Genomic DNA, 20,195 nt, shown 5'->3' on the forward strand with positions numbered 1-20,195 from the left:
TTTATCCATTTTTTTATTTTTTTTAACCATATACTTCTATGAGTAAATATTTAAATGTGTAAATAAGAGTGTTTAATAATTTTAATGGCTTTTACGTTTCAAAATAAATTCCGGATTTAAAATATTTCCGGTTCTCTTCTCATTTAGTTTTTCTCAGTCGTATTCGATCTATTTCCGGAAACAGTGCAGAATGTGGGTTATTTGGGAGCTGTATTTTGCGATAAAGGGGGTCTGATCTCCACAAATACGACTGAAAATCCTGATCTTTGGTAAGATTAACTTCTCTGAAATCGAGTTGCAGTGATGTTTTCGCCGATCAACAGAATTAGTTTTCGTTTCAAGGTATACCGCGTGGACAATGAAATGCTCGCTAGGCTGAACTGCAGGAATTTTACCGCGCGTCCTTGTCACGCATGAAATGATTTTAGCATTACTTTTGTGTTTTATTATATAATTTTAAGAAATTCTTTGATTAAATATTGCTTTATTATCGATCGCGTCAAGAATATTATAGCTTTTCTCAATAAACGTCCAACTGATCATAATATTATCATTTATTGATGTTTATTTTACCAAAGAACCCCTGCACTATTTCATAGTTAGAAGGCTGCTAAGAATTTTTCTGCTTATCTGCAATGATTATGCTGAATGATGGTGCACATACTCATTACATTTGCATTATGTTTATAGCAACACGCTAACTTCAGCTTCCCACAGTGTTACAGAAGTTGACGGTTGGAATCCACAATGACAGGAGTTTCCACAGGCAAGATAAAAATCATTGTGTCTACCAACAACCTTTTCAAATGGATTTAACAATTAGTAATAATATAGAATTAGTAAAACAGTATGACCCATTTGGCTGTTTAAGATATAATGTCCCAAATTTGTAAAGATTTACAGTGTTTAAAGTATGAAATATTTATTTGCAAAAAGTATATTTCAATCAACATAAAAAAACACATCTTGGTTTGATTTATATACTATATACTCAAAGGGTATAATCTAACCCATTTAGGAAATAGGTCCTGTATATTTCCTGAAATATTAAATGCAAATTTTTATTTAATTGAATTTATTTTCACACACTAGAGATGAACTTTGATGATGTGTCAGTGAAGGTGGAGATGGTGGATGAAGAATATGATTGTAATGGTTCACTCCAGCCCAACTCCAGTGCCATGGCCGATATTAAAACAGAACCCTTAGAGCTAAACGAGAGCTATGGTGTCCTCACAGAGCCTCAGGTACCAACCAATAGTAACCCGGGGATTCTCCTGGGAAACCCTGTCATCTCATCCCCACCCATCATGAATAGAGCTCAGTTGGACAATTATACCATGAATGCAGCCGATGTTCCTACCAAGAAACAAATTGCAGCCCTTGTTAAAGTAGCTGCTCCCTCAACAGCATGTACTACAATCAAACAAGAGGTGGACAGGGCTGTAAGTACTAGAGTCAGGTTGTTTTGGTCACATAAAGCTTGAAAAATAAAAGTGGCCAGAAGAATTCAACTTTATATTCTTTAAAACTTAATTTTCACGTATTTGATGTTGTTTGTTTTATCACATTGATGCCTTTTTCAGTGTCATAGATTGTCACAAGAAGGGGAGCAGTCCTTATTTCTGTCAGTCAATGTGGAGAAGAAGTTGTGTAGCTATGTTGGATCTGACATGGGACGACAGTTTCTGAGCAAGCGGCCAGACATCATGGAGCACTTCTTCCAGTTTTGTCAGGGTAAGTCTATTAATTAGTTCATCATATAACCTTATATTTTGAACCATATGAAATTTTTAGGTCAGAAATGCTGAGCTTGACAGATACTTGTTACCAAATGACTAAATGTTGGTTTTTTTCTTTGTTTAATTTTTTTAAAATACCTATTTTACAGGCATGGCATTTCAAAACATTTAATTCTACTTCTAATATACAATTTAAGACAGCACAAATGCATTCAAAGATTTAAGCTATAACACTTATATATGAAAAAGAAAATCTATTAATAAAAGAAACCCAATAATCATATGATATTTTATTAATACATTTAGATCTAACAAACTGCATGATTGCTTAGTGATACTAAAACATTATAATCTTTTTAACATATAATTGCTAAAGACAAACATGCATTATGACATTTAACAGTCACTGTTAAGCACAAGTTGTTACTATAGTAACCCATATCAAGCATCTACTCACACTTTTTGGTCACAATAAAACTTTATTGTTTTTCTGGATTGTCCCAACCTTTATATCTTATTCTGTACAACATAGAAAATATTGTTTGTATAAATGTGAGTGTTTTGATTCAATTAGAGTGGATCTAAAGCATAAAATATTGATTCATTGATCAGTATTTTACATAGATGGAACAGTCAGTACAAATATGACACTTCCCCTTATTTTGTGATAGATCTCAAGTCATGCAGCTAGCTTACTGCCCAGTAAGACTGTAGTCATGTAATGCTGCAGTTACATTTGTATGACAACATTTGGATATTCTTATTAAATAAAGGTAGAAATACTCAGTAGATTTTGATATTATTTGATAATGTTTCTATTGAGTATTTTCTCATTTATTGTTTAAGGAAAACCAATTGTTTTCTTTTGAGAAAGTAACATTGTGTCTTTTTTAGTAAAAAAAAAAAATTGGTATTTTGTTATTTTGCCAGGTATGAATACATGTACATACCTTGAACTAGTTTTTAAATTTTTTTGCAAATGCTATCAAATGTGTTATATCAGTGCAGTGACTATGTTTACAATTAAATTTTGCAAGGAAATATCAATTTTGTTTTGTTTTTCTTAAACATATAGACACAAGGCGAGTGCATATGTTTTGTGAACAGTGGTATTTGTTTTCGCTTTAATAGGTTGTTTTGTTTTTTAACACATAAACAATAATGGGTAATTTTTGGACCCGTTCTCTATGAAACCATAGTTTTCTATTTTACAGTTACATATATTACAAAATGCAATTTGCTTATTCATACTAAATAAACGTGTGTTAACAAACCAATGTATTGTGAAAGATTAGCATTCTTTTAAATGAATTTCATCTGTGGACTTATTGAAAAGAAAAAAAGAAAAAGAAAAAAAAGAACAGGTTAAATTAAAAAAAATAATCAGTAAGGAAATTCAGTGTAGTTTAATGATTAAAGTAGTTCAAATATTTTTTCACTTTGATTCTCAGAAGCCTAATATTGATAAGATAAAATTTTAAACCCCCTTTAATATGATAAATAATCCACATTTGAATTATGATGAAATGAATTGTGGTCTCATTTAATTTTGCGGACATCCATTTTCTTAGATATGGGAAAAATATGCAAATAGGTTGGCAATGGTAGATCACTTAGCAATATATTTCAATAAAAGGGCTGATCCTAAAGAGTGGGTTTACTTTGAGTAAAAGGAGGGTGATTTTCAGTTCGATACTATTGCAGTATTGATTTTGAACATTTAGGCCAGTCAGGCAGGAGTGAAATTGCTGAAGATATTTCAAATAACCTAACAAAGCCTACCATTGCTGACTTCTCCCAACATGAGATGCCTGCACCCCCCTGCTGGAACCCTACAACCCCTTTAAAGAACCTAACACCCCCTCGCTGGATCCTTGAACCTTCTAACCAGAAAGTGGCACCCTCAAACCTGAAAACTGCACCCTTTAAACAGGAAGCCACGCCTTCTAACAAGAAAATTGTACCCTGTAAAAAGAGAGTAGAACCGTATCAATTAAAGTATGCATCCCTTAAACCACCACCACCAACCAAAAGATTCAAAGAAACTACAGAGGAAGAGATCCAAAAGTTGTTTGAGGCTCGCCAAACCAATTCAACAAAGAAAAACACCACCTGGGGGTGTAAAATGTTTCAAGGTAAATATATAAATGAATATACAAATATGCAATGCTTAAAATTTTGAAGCAAAATGTTGTATCTATACATGTATCCATTGTGCAAATATCATTTTAAAAGTTTTATTCACATGGCAATTTACCGTCATTGCATTATGTATAAATTATGCAAACTTTATCTATAGATTACAAACTTGTTGAAGGCATTTAAGATAAAAGATGTATTTAAGATGTCAAAAATATAAAACAAGTTGACTTTGGATTTTATTTTATTAGATTGGAGCTTTGAGAGAAGGGGTGAACTTATAGATTTTGAAAAAATAACAGCAAAAGAACTGGACGGACTTTTGGAGAAATTCTACTGTGAAGCTAGGCCAGAAAGAAGTGGTAAACTTTATCACAAAAATACATTGATCAATCTAAGGGGTGCCATTAATCGCAAACTTGCAGATTTAAGGAGAAATATGGACATTGTTAAAGACACTGACTTCAAACCATCCAATGGAGTTTTGCTTGGCTTGTTAAGAGAGCGTGAAAGAGCACGCACACCAAACGATCGAGTCAAAGATGTAATTACAAAAAGTGACTTTGAGAAACTGAACACTTATTTTGAGAATGCACAAAATGATCCAATCCTTCTTCGACACTGTGTCTACTTTCATCTTACGATTCACTTCATTTCTCGAGGCCAAGAATTTCATGAACAGTTAAAAATGGACTCAATCAACTTCAATACGGACCATACTGGCGAATATGTGACCATTAGCCAAGAGTATGAGGGCAAACATTATGAAAATGGTAAATGCATGTATGCTACAGGTACCCAAACATGTCCTGTTAAATTGCTGAAATTACTTATGGAAAAAACGGACAAATCGGCCACATCTCTCTTCAACAAGTACAAACTTGAAGCTGTGTCCTTGCCAAGGTCCACGGCTATATGGTACACCGATGCCCCCCTAAAAAGACGAACTTTTTCAAATTTTATGAAAGACATGAGCAAGGCAGCTGAACTTTCTCGTTTGTACACAGGACATTATCTGAGAGAGACGGCCATTCAACATCTTATGGAGGAAGGTTATGAGGATCAACATATTCTGTTCATGTCAGGTTTTAAACAAATGGGATCGCTGCAGTGCTACAAAAAGAAGGTTTCTACGGCATTCAAAAAAGACATGAGTTTCTCTTTGTCTAAAATGATAGACCCATCTGTTGATGAACAAAGCAGTTCTGAGCCATTAGATTTCTCCAAGCTCCCTGATCTGCCAGTGGTAGTTGAAGAAGATGGTGATGATGATGATGAGAAGTAGTACTACTGCCAGTTTTCACTTTTCATCCCCTGAACTATTGTTTGGTTTCTCCTTAGTTGTGAAATCCATTGTCAACACAAAGCAACAGCCAAACAATACAACTTGCCTTTACCAGTGGGGAATCACCTCATCAGAGTAGCAATTGGCCAAGTAGTTCAGGATACTGGTTTGAAATGGAATATATGTTGTCTTGTTTATTATTGTTTAGTGATTTTAACTACCGGTAGGTACATGTTTGATGAATAAAGGAAGGCTTACTTATGCTTTTTCAAGTTTACTCTTTGTGACCTTTTGTCATAGCAAAATCACAAAAATGACATTAGACTTCTAATCCTTAACATGAAATGAGTGTTAAAAGTTGTACATTTGTTGGTGTTTCCATCTATGTAACATACTGATCGGTTGTCCAGTATTTTACCTTTGCTCTCATGATACAGATAACAGTAATTTAAAAATGATGTAAATCTAAGCAGTAATATGCTTTTTGTTGTCTCATATGGATTATATTGATAATCATTAATGATCAGGCCAATTAAAAAAAAATTGTGTGTTTAGGGTAACACTGATGAAAAAGTTAGGCTAGGTAGGTAGGGAATCTTTCTTTTTTTTATCATTTTTTTTCTGCATGAATCCTAAGATTGTTTGTTGGTGCATATTTAATAATGGGTTTTTAATAGAAATAGTATAAAAATCACAATTGGATAGAAATAGACATCTTTAAATGGTAGGATCGAGGCATTTTTGTAGGTTAGGTCGGGTTACCCTAAACACACAACTTTTTTTTTTAGGCCTCATTCCAAGAAAAGAAATTCATTACATGCAGCAATGGTTTTTAGTTTTTTTTTGCAATTTTGCAAATGTTGTATTTCTAATACACAATTATTCACATTTATAGGTCACCTACTTGGCTATTTTTATTTTCAGTTGTCATCTATTGTCTGTGTTTAGTGCATACATTACCCACTGCATAATATATTCAATTTCATAATTGTGCAATATAACATTATAGATATTTTTTTTCTTAGGTGTCTCAGCTCTGTTTTGTAGTTTGTATTTGACTGTCATCCATTGTTTAGTAAACTTCAAACATGTTAAACTTTTTCTCAGCAACTACTGGGTAACTCTTGACTAAGTTTGATGTGTAGCAGTTGATAAGGACACGAATGATTAGGCCTTAGAATTAGGGCAAAAACTGTAAACTCTTCTCAGCTCCTGGTCAACAAGTAGACTACTGATAGTTTTTTTCCTTTTGGATGTTAAGTTTTGATAGCAATTGGAAAGAATGTTATCTGAATATGAGAGCATCTTCATTGTAAGTCACGTCATATTGCATTATTTTTATAATGCCCTTCTATGGGTTTTCTAAGGGGTTGTGTTATTCCTGGTTGTATGGTGTATTCAGATTTTTCAAGAAAAAAAATATTTTGAACATATTTTTTCTACTTAATTGTTAGACCATCAAAGTTAATGTATTTATTATACCAAAAACATCGAGTTAAGAATTGCCTTTCGGAACTAAATGTATACAAATACCAGTTGGACTGTATATTTTCTTACATTGTCGTCTGCAGAATCTCATCTTAGAACAATGTTAAGCTAAAGTGAACACTATATAACGGTAGTATGGATTGACTTATGGTCTCAAAACTGTGGTAATGCATGTACTATGTTATTCCAAAGTAAAGATTGAGAAATATATTTAAAATTTAAAAAAAACAAAAAACTCCACAGGCCTTAACTCTGTCTCTTCTTTCTTTTATTTAACAAGTGCTCACATGTCAATTGATAATAGTGCTCTGTTAGATTGAAATATTTCAATACATAATGGTTTTATAATCTTTTTAAACAAAGGAATAGTTTTCCAATGCAACATTTGTTACATGTCCTTTATTTATTCTTTATTGTTATTTTTTGTTCTGTATGTAGGGTGAAATAAATACAACATACAGGTTTTCTCACCATTTTAAATTTGCTGTTATTCCTTTACATGTTTTGTAGATTTCAAATAAACGTGGTTCTCCAAAAAGAAACTTGTTTGTTGTTTTTATTCCACACTAAGATTCAGAGAGAAAAAAAAAAGCAACAAACAATATCATGTTATGATGTTGGTTTTTAGATTATCTTCGAAATCAATTTGAGGGCACAAGCACTATACCTGAGACTGCAACTCTACTATACACAAAGAGACACAAACATGATGATGACCCAAATACAGAGCAGCCCAAGAAAAAAAGGAAGAGAGTTAAGAAGGCTAATGAAGAAAGTAAGAAAATTTCTGAGGACAGAGCTACAGACCAGATAAGGTATGCAGAACTAATATTCAGTGATGGCTATGAAGATGATATTGCTACCTCTTGTGAAGTTGTTCAAGACAATATAGAACCAAATGTTGAGGAAACGTATGAAGTTAGGTATAATGAAACTAGTATGAGCAATAGTGAGGTTGAAGCAGGAGATACTTCTGTAGATATGGAGCAGGAAAGAACAAATGCACTGCAAGATTTTGTCAGCAACTTGGTTACCATGACACCTAAGGTAAACAAGAAGAGGGGGACCTATAAAGTTTACAGTGCAGACCTGAGGGCCAAGATAGGGAAGCATGCGGCAGAGAATGGGGTCGCTTCGGCGTGTAGAGTGTTTGGGGTCAAAGAGAGCACTGGAAGGAGTCTGAAAAAGGCTTATCTCAAGGCTATAGAAATGGAGCCTTCAAAGTGCATCCTACAGCTACCAAAAAGAGATAAACCTATAGGAGTAGCTGAAAACTCAACAGAAGAGAAGGCAGAGGAGGAAGAGAGTGAAAACACATCTCAAAGTAGACTGAGTGAAAGTGTTAGTGACAGTCAAAATGATTCTATAAGTGAAACTATGATGGAGTCTGACTCGATTAAAGCAGAAATGACCACAGCTTCATGCGACACTGAAGAAGCAGATGCAAAGGAGGATGCTGAAGTACCAAATGAGGATGTGGAGGCACCAGAGGGCCAGTTAGACCCAGCCATTCTTCAGGATTTTGTGAGTAATTTGATAACAATGGCCCCAAAGGAAAACAAACGCGAGAAGAGAGGAAGCTACAAAGTGTACAGTGCAGATCTAAGAGCCAAGATCGGCAAACATGCAGTTGACAATGGGGTCGCCTGCACAGCCAGATTTTTTGACGTTAGAGAAAGTACAGTGAGGAGTCTTAAAAAGGCTTATCTCAAAGCATTAGAAAATGATCCATCTAAGGACATATCAGAGTTGCCAAAGGGAGATAGAGGAAGGCCTTTAGTGCTAGGGAAGTATGATGAAGAAGTTTTAAGACTTGTGAAAAAAATAGAGGCAGATGGGGGAATTGTAAATTCATGGATCATAATGTCTATTTCTAAAGCAGTGTTAATGCACAGACAAAAATCTCTCTTGGCCGAGTTTGGGGGTCCTATTGATATTACCAAGACTTTAGCCAAATCAATATTGAGAAGATTTGGATATTCGAAGACACGAAACACTAAATCCTTTCCAAAACCATTACCATCCAACTTCAGTGAATTGAAGTCATCATTCATGTCAAATGTCTCAGAATACGTTAAAGAATATGACATTCCAAATTCTCTGGTGATTTTTGTTGTTGAAACCAGCATTCCAATGGTTCCTGGTGGAAATTGGAGTTTGGAGAAGGAAGGATCGCGACAGCTGACCATTCCCGGGATAGAGGACAAGCGTCAGATGACCATTGCCTTGGCCTGTCCTGTGGATGGATCTCTGATGCAGCCTCAGGTGATATATAAGGGCAAGACCGATGCCTGTTTGCCCAAATACCAGTTTCCTGAGGGTTGGGTTGTCTCGCAGTCATCAGAGTTACCCGTACTGGCCAATGCAGATACCGCTAAGTGGTAAGTCAGTAACTTCATGCTTCAATAAGGTGAAAAATAAGAAACCTAGTTTAACTTAATGTATCAGGTATCCTAGGGAATCATATACATGTACCAAATAATACTTCACATATATTGGAAAGGGATGTTAACTTTCCTCAGTTAACGTAGTTGGATAATCATGAATTACCGGTACTAAGATATTCTAGTTTATTGTTGGTATGGCAAAATAATAATTGAATATACAAATACTTGCTGACATCCTAAATATATTTTTATTAGTCCCAAACATTGAAATGATTGAGTACATTTAATTACAAATTTGTTTTAACTGATTGCTTTTAGTTTTCTCACCAACACAATCATTCCATACATCAAGTCTAAACTTAGTGAACAAAAACCGGAGCAGAGGACATTGTTAATCTGGGACCTGTCCAACCAGCAGAAGGAGAATGACGACCTTCAAGACCTGCTGAACCGGAACAACATAGAGGTCATCGGCATTCCGGGCAATTGTAGAGAACACCTGAATCCTCTGGAGGTGTTGGTTAACCAGCACTATGTAGTTCTGCTAGAGAAGGAGTTTCAGTCCTGGTATTCAGATATAGTGTTGGAGCGTCTCAAAGGAGGAGAAACCGATGACAACATGGCGACCATGGTCGACCTGCGACTGTCTCTTCTTAAACCTGTTCATGCCAGCTGGCTCGTTAAATCTCACGAGACTATTGTGAACCAGTCTGAGATAATCTCTCAGAGTATTGAACTCACAGGCATATTAAACACATTGTCCGCAGCACATACGCCATCTTAAAAAAAAATGAATAGTTCTTAATATAAAAGACAAAGGTGTAATATATGATGTACAGGATTTGTTAATGTATTTCTATTCCATTATGATTGTTGTATGTTGAATAATGTGTGTAGCAAAAATTTAGATTACTTAAATGCATGTTTTCAGATGACATGATTTTTCCAGTGTATTTTTATCAATGTATCTGTTATACAGATTTGCTGGCAATTTTTATGTATCTAAATATTGTTTTCATTATTTCGATGGACATATACATAGCTATCTTTGCATTTACTATTTAAAAATTGATGTTGAAATCCATAATAAATGTGCAAAATAAAAATAAAAACATTTTTCAAACATTATTACAAATTATTAAATGATTATACATGTTCATGTATTCAGAAACGAGTGTCTGAAGCAAAATTCACAGATCTACTACTGAACAACTTTTCAACTTATATTTGACATTCAGTCTGAACAGAAATGGAGGTAGATCCTAGTTAACAATTTCGTTGCCTTTTCACGTTTTTAACAAAAAATACACATCTCAAAGAAATACAAGTAAAATTGAAAGGGAAAAAATCCCAGATTTGTTCATTTACATCTCATTTCATGCAGAGAAATTCACATGTATGGAAACAAATTTTTTTTACTGAGATTTATAATGGGAAATGTTGCCATCATTTGTCCATATGAGATCACCTAAAACAGCTCACAATTTTTTTAAAGTTATCCTGGTACTTTCATGTCACTGCAATGCAAAATCCCAAGAGGGGGCATTTTAAAGGAGAAATTTTGTTCAGAAATTCTGAGTTTTTTATGAATATCAAAGGATTTAGGAAAATGTGCTGCAGAAATATCTTGGGACAGAGTATAGAATTTTTTTTTCTCACTTAATCTGATTGACTTTCATGTTACCTTGTCAGAAGCACAATATCATACATTTATCAATTTCTTGAACATATTATTACCATGGCTGTGCAGGTAAAAATATTGGTACTTGACTCAGAACAATTGGAAAGTGATAAGTGACAAACAGGTCATAGATTTTAAGCAGGTAGAAATGAAAGTTTGTAAAACAAGTCCCAAATGTGTGCATGATAATTCACCTGTCAATGTACCAATGTAACAATCTTTAGACACGTCTTGAGAAACCTATCAATTTTGATGGACTGAAAAAGATGGGTAAATCTATCCACCCTTTGATGACAAAAAACAGGTTATTTTTGGTGGCATCAATTTTTATTATTTTATAAAAAAAAAATCAGTTTCAAGGATACATAAAGTCATGGACAATGATCCTATCAATAGGAATTGAATTGAGAAACTGCACTTACTGGTAAACAAACAATGAAAAATTTTGTGGATCAAAAACCCAGAATACATTATCATGGAATATTGTTGAAACTAACACTAGAATGATCATGCATTCTCCACAGAAAATCTGAAGGTTGACAAATTTTTTACTGATACATGTGTTGATGTCGTTATCCTTTCAGTTCTCTACAAAACAGAAACAGAGGCACCCAGCAACAGCAGTGCAGCAACTCCACCTGTTAAAAAGAAACCAAAGGCGAATATCAGGAGACCCAACATCTTACAACAGAGACACTCCACACAGAATGCATCGGTGCCGGTGACTGCCCCTGTGAAGGCTCCAGCTGTCGTTATTCCAGCCAGTCAGCGACAGCCCGCGTCCAACTACCTGCCCGTTTTACAGCCCAGGGCTATCCCAGCAGTCACTCAGGCCATGCCCGAAGTGGCCCGCATTCTGAACTCATCCACATTTACAAATATCAAAGGTTTTGTCCCGGTGGCTTTGGAGTCGGGTCAGAAAAGGAAAGATGCAAGTCAAAGAGAAGAGCAGACAGATAAACCAAAGGAGATGGATAACCATATGCCGTTTAGGATGAATATCAAGAAATTGAAAGCCGGAGCCACCAAGTCTACCCTGATGACATTACGAAAATCACTTGTAAGCAAATCCGCAAGTTTAGATACTGCAGGGAACACTGAAGGAGACAAATCCAACGAAAACTCAACAAATAATCCAGCCGGTCAAAATCAGGTAAGCTATGGAGAAGTTTTGAAGAAGGCCATGAAGAATTCCTTGTCTGATAAGTCATCCATACTTGCAGAAAAGTGTGACCTGACTCAGGAGATTACTCCTCAGGAGTATGATTTATCTCTTCTCCAGAAGGAAACATCGAAAGCTGCCCCTGACTGGGACCATAATTTGGAGCCGCCAAGTGAATTGTTCTCCAAGACGATCAAACTCAGTGAGACAGGCACTGATGTCAAGACTGTGTTCCAAACCTTCACAGCTAAAAAATTCAAAAAAGGGGTAAGATACTCTAGCTATACAGGATGATGACTCATAACTTGTGATAAGGATGATTTTATAATACCAGTACAAGTTCAGATTTTATCATAGAAAACTTCACAATCTCATCACATATTAAAGGATTTTTATTTGTCAGATGTCTTTGTCTTTAGAATTGATATTTCTTCCTAGACATTTTTAGATGCACATAATTCTAAAAAGATTTTAAATGTACTGCAAAGAAATTATCCATAAAGTGTTATACAAGATATACTGTACCTGAATTAGGCCAGCATTTTTTAAAATTTCGATTTACAAACCCGCCGACCCTATTTTTTAAAAAATTCAAATAAAAATAAAAGGACCTGAACTAGCTTTTAATTTTATTTTTTCCTCCGACCTGAAATTTTCTTTCTGGTAAAAATAAAAATAAATGTTGATGCAATCACGTATGTGTAGTCTGAATTATTGTTGTTCATGCATTGATTAAAAAGACCAAGTTCTTTCCGATCAAGTCACAGGCACTAGAAGTCACCAAAAAAAAAATACCATTGGGCCTACTACTGTTTGCTTTCGTCCAACCCTACAATTTACGACTATTAAGTTTTGTGATCGGCAACTTAGCCAGAATTTCCTCAAGAAAGAGAAGTTGTTCTATCACAATTCCGTAAATTAAAAAAAAAACTCATCGGCAAGAAAATAATAAGTAACTTTTTTAAAAACATTTTTGCAAAATAAATTCTAAAATAATCATAATTTAACCGTTTGGAAATAGATCCTCTACATAACGGTTGTAAGTGGGTCATAGGGTTGGACTAATAACCCTAAATACACTGAACACAGGAGTCTTATGACTGAAGGAAAGAGAATGATTTTATTTGTCATTAAGCTAACAAAATAACGAATCATTTCCTTTATTAAAGGTATAATTACATAAATAATTAAAATTTTAAAAATTAGTTAGTCTTTTTTAAATAAAAAAACTTGTTTGATTTTTTACTGACATTTATGGACATGCATCTAATCCAATTTATTTTCAGTAACAATATTTTAAATTTTGAATTTGTGAAAAGCATTGTTAATTTAATCAAATGAATGATTTCTCATACTTCATCCTATTTTTCTGCAAGGAAGAAGTGAAAACTCCCTTAATTTTTTTTTTGGTCTTAATGTATATGTACAGTATGTACTTGTATATAAAAAAAAAACCTTCGTTTTTATACATGCATATACAATAAATCAACACAAATTTACAGTGCCCATGGATAAAATATGTTATGATAAGAACATCAACAACCAAAATTACTTATATATTTAAAAAATGGCAGCTCCTGGACACGTGTTAATTCTTATTTTAAAAATAAAAAAAAATATTGTTGAAAAATTGTGTTTTATTTTTATTTTTTTTCTCGACGGACAAATTTTTCAATTTTATTTTTATTTTTTTTCCCTCCTCCTCACCAAATAATTTGAAAAATATCTCGTAAATCTAAAAATAAAAAAATGCTGGCCTTACTGTGGAATCATTAGAATTCGTGGGGCCAATTTTGTGAATTGCTTAAGTTTTAAAGGTATTTTATCTTATACCTACAAAAGGAAATATGGCTTGATAACCCTAATTTAATTATTTGAGGATAATGTTAATTTGTGCATAAGAGGTATCCACGAATTCCATGGAAATTGAGCCACCACAAAATTTAATGATTTCCCATTAGATATTCAGGTAAAGAGCTGTGAAAGTTGTTAAACTAATAGGAAATCATTTTAACAGAGATTATACTCCCCTGGGTTTTTCTTTGTCAAAAGAACTAGGAACAGTTTCTGTCATATTTGCCCTGTTTAAAAGTGGATTTTGAAAAAAAAATCAAAAGAAATTGAAATGTAACATTTATTTACACAAGAATACCTAAGAATCTATAAATAGTTCCCTGATTTGACTTTCAGAGGGGTATTTGTGACATCATAGACAATGCATTTTCCTGGATTTTCCTTCAAACTGAGCAAAAGACACTTCATCGTCTCAAGCCACAGGTTTTGTGTTCATTTTATTTCCACAAAATGGACGCAAAACTCGTGGCTTGAGAGAATGAAGATACCTTTCTTTAAAAGTTTTTATAGAAATCTATGTCCACAGTGACATCACTCATGATTAAATTCACAGTATAACTTTGTCATGTGATATCACATAAAATACTGGTACATTAATATTCATGTGAGCTATGGCTGCAAACATATTTCATTTTCAAAAATCTATGAAAAAATGAGCCCTTTTTGATCATTTTTTATAAAATTTTGAAGTCATTATTCTTTTTTGAAAACAGGATGAATGTGTATAACTTGGTACTTTATACACACAGGTCTTCAAGATGCTGAATGCGTATTTACACGAGATTCAAAGAACCTTTTAATTTTATTATATTATTTAATTAAATATATATTTATAAAAGTCTTTACCTTCTTTTTAGATGAAATGAGGAAATTTGGACTGGTAATCTAAAAAAAAATTTTAAAAGTTTGTTTTTATTTGATAATTCAGGATAAAAAGCCGAAAATGAAACCCATTATGTTACGGGAGAGCAGTGCTATACAAGCAGAGGAAAAGACCGAGTCCTCTCGACCTTACAGCTTCAGGCAGCGCACAAAGAAGAAACGATTTGGAGATGACTATGTGGAGGATTTCAAGGAAGAACCCAAGGAAGAGGAGAAGGAGGAGGAAGAAGAAGATAGCGGTCCCATAAAGATAGAGATAAAGAGAGAAATAGAGGAGGAGGAAGTTGATGATGACAATGATGAAGATTTCAAAGTAGTGGACAGTGAAGAGGAAGATGAAGATGATGAGACTGATAAAGTGGATGAAACAGAAAAGATGCAGGAAAATTCAAGTTGTGAAGAGGTTAAGAATGATGAATTGGAATGGAAGTATTTCAATGAAAACAGTTTGGAGCAGCTTTTTAATGACCACCGCTACAGCGCCAAGAAAAACTGGAAAGGGACTTTCCAGTGCACCATATGTCAGACCTCTTTCAGGTGGTCCGTGTCATTCATCCAGCATCTGGTAGAGAAACATGAGTCGTTGCTACAAGACCTGAAGCTGCATCAGTGCATCATTTGTGATAAAAGTTTCCTCGGAATCCGGGACCTGGCCACTCACTACAGAAAAGTTCACAAACAGCTGGACTGCTTCATCTGCCGAAACTGTAATTCAACTTTCAATGCAGCTGTGACCTATGACAAACATGTGGAAAACTGTAGGAAAAGGGCTGAAGGAACAGAGACCAATGAAGAATCATCACAGGGAGAGGAAAAAAAGTTTGTTTGTAATGTATGCCTTAAACCACTAAGAACAGCAGAAGGTTTGGAAAAACACCAACAGATTCACAAAAAAGACTCCTATCTTATGTAAGTGTACACTGTATATCTTTTAAGGGTTATTGACATTACATTGAAAAACTGAATACTTCATGTATTAGAATCCTTTTAATAGGTAAAATTCTCAAAGTTTACAGTGTAACCAATCCATTTTATTCTCGCTTAATTTTTTTTGCCAGGTGTGATGTCTGTGGCATAAGATGTACCACAAAACAGCGACTAAGCTGTCACAAATACAACCGCCATCAGAACAAACTGGGCAACTTTTCCTGCCCACACTGCGACCGCCGCTTCATGTCCATCTGGACCATGTACCGCCACAACCAAGATATCCACGGATGTACCCAGGTGATCTGTCGTGAGTGTGGCCAGTACTTTGACACCCAGGAACAACTGATGACCCACATTACCAATGATCACCCATATATCAGTCACGACGTGTCACGTTTTTCTTGTGAGGACTGTGGTAAGTGTTGGTAATAATGAAAACAAAATGTTATCAAATGTAGCATTTAAGTAGAATTGGTCTTTGTGGACATTTTCCTCTATTTGAAAAACAAATTTCATCAAGTGTCAATCATTTGGTTGATATATTCTTGATTCATTGGTATTCTTCATACAGTCAAATTCCTTACTTCTTGCTATCTTATTTATTTCATTTTAGTATAGTATGGATATTCATTGACTATAAATTTGTTAATGCCATTTTAAAATTGAAAACATACTACAATATAATTCTGCCACCGTTCCAGGTAAATGGTTTGACCAGGCCCGCTACCTGTATGTACACTACAAGGAAGTCCACAGGAAGCAGAGGTCGGTGTGTGGATTCTGTGGGAAAGGTTTTGAAAGTCGAGAGGAATTCCATGAGCATAAGAAAACTCACGACCTCACCATTCCAAACACCTGTAAGATTTGTGCCAAGACCTGCGACTCCCCTGATGACCTGGAGAAGCACATGCATTATCATATGAGAGGTTTGTTGACAAAATGCAGCTACTGTTTTACTTTAATATACTTTATGTATTTAATATACTTTTATAATTTACATGTATGTTAATGTTGAAGACTAGTGGTATGATGATACTTGTATAGCATTTAGTGGTATTACATACATGAATGATACAGTTTACTGTTAACAGGGAAACATTCACCTCCATTTTATTTTTGCCCCATTCGCCATTGTCACTTGGCAAATTCAACACAATTTTAAAATTTCTGTTTTAATAATAAAAGAGTATCCATCAATAAGTGTGTCTGGGTGAATTCAAGATTGGGCAAAACTGTTTGCGAGTGTAGAAGGGTAAAAGGAAATATGAGGCCAAAACAACACTGTATACAGTACCGGTATATGTTTTATACAATATTACACACACTACTTTATTTAATATTTACATTAACACGTACTATTACATGTATTGTTGACTTATTGCAGGCACGTAGCATCGTTTTTGAAAGTGGGGGGGCCAGACTCACCCAAAAAGTTCCCAAAATCTTCAAAATCCTAATCCGGGGGGGGGGAGGGGGGGGCTATATCAATTTTTTACTTCCTCCAAAAAAAGTGGGGGGCCAACTCCATGATAATTCAATTTTTTATATGTAAATTTTAAAAAATTTGTTGCTGCGAGAAAAAGTGGCCCCCCCCCCCCCCCTGATGCTACGTGCCTGTATTGATCTTGTCATATTGATCATTGAAGGTAAAACTCTTCACCAGTGTGAAGTGTGTAAAGAAGTGTTGATCCGAAGACAAGACCTCGTTGAACACATGGTGAAACACACCAACAAATTACCCTTTGTAAGTGCCCCCTGTCAGCTTTCTTTTTACTCACCAATTTAAATTTTTCTAAATGCAGAAAATGGTTGATAGGTTTTACATTACGTAAAAGAATATTGAAAATGTTTCCATCATTATTAATTTTCCAAAAGAGTAAGATTCTGTTTTTCTATGTTAACGTGTAAGCCTAATTGACTTTGGCTGGAAGCAATGACATTTTCATTAGAAAAAAAAACCAAATATCAAATACATAATGGATATTATATCTTTGATAAATTGTATTGTTTAGATTTGTAAGGAATGTGGAAAGGGCTTCAAGAACAAAGGTAAACTGAAAGTTCACATGATTTCCCATGTGTCGCATCGACCCTTCCAGTGTGATATCTGTGGAATGGCATTCAAAATGAAGGCCACCTTAAGTACTCACATCAAGCGGCACAAGGAGCTAAAACCATTCAAGTGTGACTACTGCCCCCTCCGATTCAAATCTGTCGAGGGATCCCGAAATCACATGCTCCACAAGCATATCAAAATGGAGGATCTGAAAAACATTAAATTCAAAGTGTACAAATGTGAATATTGTAACAAGCTTATGGGGCAGAAGCATATGTACATGAGGCATGTTCGGCTCCACACTGGTGAGAGGCCCTGTATCTGTGACGAATGTGGGAGATCTTTCACCATGCCCGCCACCCTCAATGTCCACAAGAAAACCCACCTCGCCAGGAAACCGCACCACTGTGACATATGCAACTTTGGATTTATTGATGCCCACAAGCTGGGGAAGCATTACCAGACACTGCGACACAAGCAGATGGTGGAGCAGAAGAAGCGGGTCAAGGAGCTGGCAGAGACGAGGGCAAGAAACATGCAGAAAGCAGTCGAGAGTGCAAAGGTCATTGACAGTGTCAACATTAAGTTGGAGCAGGTAGATGACATGGATTTGTATGGTGTGCCTGAGAGAACCCAGATCCGCCTGGGGGATGAAATGGTAGTGGTGGAAAAAGCCTCGGAAGATGGTCAGCAGGGAGAGAACAGAGAGCCAGAGGCTGCTAATGAGGTTTATTTTTCCTCGCTCATTTCAGACTCAGTCCAACCAGACCCGGAACTTATGACCCAAGTTCTGCAGGGCACAGATTTAGAGAATGAACTCCTGATTCCAAAAACTGAAATTATGGATGAATGAAAAACTATCTTGTTGTAATTTGTTGAATAAGAGGAGAATGAGTCCATTCTTGATAATGTGGAAGTTAGAAAGAAAGAGTTGCTTTGAGTTTTGTTTAACTGAAAAAGTGTACCGGTACTTGTTTTCAATGGTTTTGATAAAATTTGCATAGGTGTTAATTAACGTATGATTTGAATGATTAAATTTTTGTACATTAGTAAATATAGAAAAAATATTAAAAACACCATTATATTCATTGCAAACTTGTGAATGATATGCAAAATAATTATTTGTTGTATGTATGTAAATGTGTATTGTAAAGCATTATATACATTAATAATATCCACAAGGAAATATCTTTTAATAATTGCATGAAATCAGTTTATTATTATGTTGGTGTGCTATAAATTTTTAAGTAGAATGACAACAGATTTGTCACCTTTGATCTTTCAAAGAAAAAATGTAATATGAAATTTGTATTTACCTGCAATGCTGCTCTGTTGGAATTTTATTTTGATTTTGAAAATTATGTACAGTAGAACATATAGTGATAATGCAATTAGAGTATTTTTTTTTTTCATTTACAGGTACGGAATCCGGAAAATTTGTGTTCATGTATATAATTGTTAAAACCATGTATCCATAAATGCGCTTCTTTTCATCTCGTGCTTGTTTATCATGAAACATATATATATATATATATATATCAAATGTAGACTGTTTACTGGGTGTATTTTCATATATAAGATTTTTACACATTTTTAAGTTTGTGTTACATTTTATTTACACTAGCATCATTTTATGTTATGGTTTAATATGACACAGTCACTTTTTGTTATGTCCAGCCATTTCAATTTTAAAAATGTGACACAATATGCATGCATGAAAATAAAACCATTAAGTGTGGTTTTTTTGAATGTTTAAATTCCCATAAAATATTTTCTACTTTATTACTTTTTTTAAGTGATTAACTTTTGTTTATTAATTTTTAAACTAGCATTTTCAAGATTGTAGCCGTTTGGATTACAGTAATTTCTTGAACATGCATTTTTTTATTGAAATAATTGGAATTTCATTTTCATCATTTTTTTTTTGTGTGTGTGTCAGATATTCACAACTTAGATATGCTTTGTTCTTCATTTTCAATCATATATTGTCGAGTTATCGCCTCAGTTATGTTCCTAAATGCAATCACTGGTTGAACTTGTTTTGTACAGCTTTTGTCTTCTTTAAAATTATTAAAATGATTTATTTTTTCTACAAAATATTAAAGTTTTGAAAAATTGTATTTTGATTTCTTTCTTAAATCATGTAACATATCTCAGTTGCTGGGCTTTGGCATCTCTAGATTCTTTATTCAAGTTTTCTGTAATGAAAACGTTTGGATGGGCAATGTATAAAAGCTGTAATGGCAACATGAAAATTGTTTGCGGCATTGTAATATGTGCAATTTTTACACAGAACATTAATAAGGAGAGCAATTTGAACATCAAAAAGCCAGGTCTATCATTTACAAGCGGTAAACATCATTATTGATTCAAAGTTTTGTTGGTCCCTTTGACCATGCTGTTCTCTGGGGCCTCTTGTGAACGCAAAAAATCATCTTGGCCCTGATACAAGTCTAGTTAACCATATGTGCTTACAAATACTTGATACCCAATGCTAATAAGGTTTGGGGTGTATAGGATCCACCCTGGCAGTATAGAAATACTTTAAAGATTTTAAAGGATCTGAATGTGTCATATTCTTGAACCAGT

At 34.5% G+C, this 20,195-nt stretch overlaps 1 protein-coding gene across 2 annotated transcripts; it reads left to right on the forward strand.

The window, feature by feature from the left end:
- Positions 1 to 156: 156 nt before the first annotated feature.
- LOC128187199 (uncharacterized) lies at positions 157 to 19,726 on the forward strand. 2 transcript variants are annotated; one of them, XM_052857468.1, is made up of 11 exons: positions 157 to 269; positions 691 to 766; positions 1,093 to 1,445; positions 1,587 to 1,737; positions 11,307 to 11,875; positions 12,005 to 12,151; positions 14,667 to 15,529; positions 15,679 to 15,965; positions 16,252 to 16,476; positions 17,197 to 17,294; positions 17,563 to 19,726. In XM_052857468.1, exons 2-11 carry the CDS (start codon positions 748 to 750, stop codon positions 18,457 to 18,459), a joined length of 3,609 nt encoding a protein of 1,202 aa, XP_052713428.1. In that variant the 5' UTR covers positions 157 to 269; positions 691 to 747; the 3' UTR covers positions 18,460 to 19,726. The 2 variants fall into 2 exon arrangements, with proteins under 2 accessions (XP_052713428.1, XP_052713427.1); XM_052857467.1 differs by having other exon boundaries at positions 11,307 to 12,151.
- The last annotated feature ends 469 nt before the right edge of the window (positions 19,727 to 20,195 follow it).

The sequence above is a fragment of the Crassostrea angulata genome, chromosome 6, assembly GCF_025612915.1.
Source record: "Crassostrea angulata isolate pt1a10 chromosome 6, ASM2561291v2, whole genome shotgun sequence".
In the NCBI taxonomy this organism is placed as follows: Eukaryota; Metazoa; Mollusca; class Bivalvia; order Ostreida; family Ostreidae; genus Magallana; species Magallana angulata.